At 37.9% G+C, this 2500-nt stretch overlaps 1 protein-coding gene across 5 annotated transcripts in view; it reads left to right on the top strand.

The window, feature by feature from the left end:
- The window catches only part of exd3 (exonuclease 3'-5' domain containing 3), a 51803-nt gene that overhangs the window by 48481 nt on the left and 822 nt on the right, over nucleotides 1-2500 (top strand). For all 5 annotated transcript variants that reach the window (XM_027162400.2, XM_027162403.2, XM_027162402.2 and 2 more), the window contains exons 19-20: nucleotides 1701-1767; nucleotides 2382-2500. The exon at nucleotides 2382-2500 is cut by the window's right edge and continues 822 nt beyond it. In XM_027162400.2, the coding sequence (XP_027018201.1) occupies nucleotides 1701-1767; nucleotides 2382-2500 (186 nt within the window). The remainder of the gene's footprint in view (nucleotides 1-1700; nucleotides 1768-2381) is intronic.

The following is a 2500-nucleotide window of genomic DNA, read 5'->3' as shown; positions in this document are numbered from 1 at the left end:
TGAAGTTATTATTTATCTCTAATGATGAGACCGAGGTGACGGTGCTGAGGTAAACCTCCCTGAGATGATCTGAGGAACCTCGAGAGGAACCAGACTGAAGTGAACCTCATCCTCATGTGGTGACACCGGACAGTGTTAATGTTCATGTAAATAATGTAAATAATGTTCATGTAAATAATGTTAATAAAAAGAAAGAGAGAAAGACAAATGAAGAGGAAGTGAAGGCTACAAGTAAACTACAAGAGAGAGATTTATACATCGGTCACACACACTGTATATTATAATCACACCCCCAGTGTCACCCATATGAGGATGGGTTCCCCCTTGAGTCCGGTTCCTCTCAAGGTTTCTTCCTTTACCAATTTAAGGCAGTTTTTCCTTGCCACTGCTGCCTGAGTCACCTCAGACTTGCTCATAGGGGAATAAATACATACACACTGTGAACTATATACATCTAATAATAACCTAGAATTTTTATTCTGTTAATTCTTATTTCTTTTATTATTCGTTATTTCCTTTATCATTAATTATGTTTACCTTCTGTTCTGTGTTTATGTTCTGTAAAGCTGCTCTGAGACGACGTCTAGTGTAAAAAGTGCTATACAAATAAACTTGAATTGAATTGAATTGAACACACACACACACGCACACACACACCTTTCTAAGAAATTGTATAGAAATAATAATACAAACAATCCTTTGTTTTATTTCACCTTTATAGCCCCCCACCCCCACCCCACCCGCAGCCTTCGTTTTTTTAAATGTAAAATAGTATTTTGGAAATTATTTAATATAAAAATATTTTGTCTATGATCTCGTCCTGTATAGATACCTGAAAACAACAGAAAGAATGAGTGAGCAAACTGTGTGTGTGTGTGTGTGTGTGTGCGCGTGTGTGTGTGCGCGCACGCGTGTGTGTGTCTGTGTCAGTGTGTGAGAGAGAGACACTGTGATAGTGTCAGGGTGGGAATCAGACGCCGTGACGAGGCTTTTAGCAGTGAAGTGTTGTTTAAGGTGGTGGGGGAGGTTGGGGGGTGGGGGGAGGTTGGGATCACACAGGAGCCTGTTGTTGTTAAGACTCTACAGACAAGACAAAAGCTACACAGGGGTGTGAACCACCACTACTCTCACACCTCTACTGTGTGTGTGTGTGTGTGTGTGTGTGTGTGTGTGTGTGTGTGTGTGTGTGTGTGTGAGCCTCCTGACTCTCACCTCAGCACATCTATGCTTTAAACTTCTGTCTTTTAAACTTTTCCACATTAAACCTAAGCAATATAAATGTTTAATAGAAATATTTAATACATATTTAAACATTTAATTAAATACATTTAAATAATTAATTAATAATAATAATGCCATTTAAAATATTTAGATTTGAGAAACCAAAAGAGATTAAAAGTAAAACATTTTGCTTTCGTTTAATTGTTTTTGTTTTTAGTAATATTTTATTTTTACAAACGTTTGAAAACATTTTGTCTTTATTTTAACGCTTTAAGTCGTGTTTTTATTTATTTATTTATTTATTTGTGTGGGACTTTTCCCTCCAACTGCTTTATCATCAGTGTTTTAATGAAATTTGGACACAGTTTTATTTTTCAGACACAAACATTTTTACACTGTTATTAATTTAATCGTTTAATGTTTATTAATTTATCGTCCGTTTATGGAGTCGATGATAAAGTGGTTTCTGTTCTTTAAAGGCGTGTAATAATGACGAGTATCTGAGGCTGCCGAGAGAAGACGTGACTCGGATGATGAACAGACGAGGTGAGTTAATGAAGGAGCTTTCACAAACTAATCACAAACACAGTTAGTTTATTTAGTGAGAGTCGGTTCATTTGGTAAACGAGTGTTGATGATGTCGTTAGGGAGGAAGGTGGATAAATAAGGCTACGGACACTGGGTGTTAATACAGAGCAAGGAGCAGGTGACACTCTCATGTGAGATGATCGAACACATGACGAACAGAAAGAAAGAAAGAAAGAAAGAAAGAAAGAAAGAGGACTTTCATCTTTAATAGTGAAAACAAGGAGAAAGAAATGTCAGGACAAAAATGGAAGGAAAGAGAGCAGAGAGGAAGTTAAATAAATTCTATTATCATTAGAAAGAAAGATTGCTTTAGAACGAAAAGGGAAGGAAGAAAAAAAAAAGAAAAATAAAGTAGGAAAGGAAGGAAGGAAACATGGTGTAATTGGCCGAAAGAAGGAAAGAAAGTAGCTAGGAATCTTTCTGAAAAGCAAAGAATATTTATCAGAAAGAAAAATTCTTTAATGGTGGAGATTAATGGATGGATGGATGGATGGATGGATGGATGAAAGAAACATGAAGTAGAAAAAGTGGAAGTTGTCGAAAGAGAAGGACGGTGTGATTTTCCTTCTCAGGCCTGATCCCGGAGCCGGAGCTGAGACTGGACGTCTGCTCGGGGGCTCAGATTGGCCCTCAGGTGGACTCGAACAGGTGTAGACCCTCGGACGGGCCGGCGTTCGCTCCAAACTGCCGC

The sequence above is a fragment of the Tachysurus fulvidraco genome, chromosome 20 (assembly GCF_022655615.1).
Source record: "Tachysurus fulvidraco isolate hzauxx_2018 chromosome 20, HZAU_PFXX_2.0, whole genome shotgun sequence".
In the NCBI taxonomy this organism is placed as follows: Eukaryota; Metazoa; Chordata; class Actinopteri; order Siluriformes; family Bagridae; genus Tachysurus; species Tachysurus fulvidraco.
The sequence above is the reverse complement of the archived record's forward strand: the minus strand, read 5'-3'. Positions and strand labels throughout refer to the sequence as shown.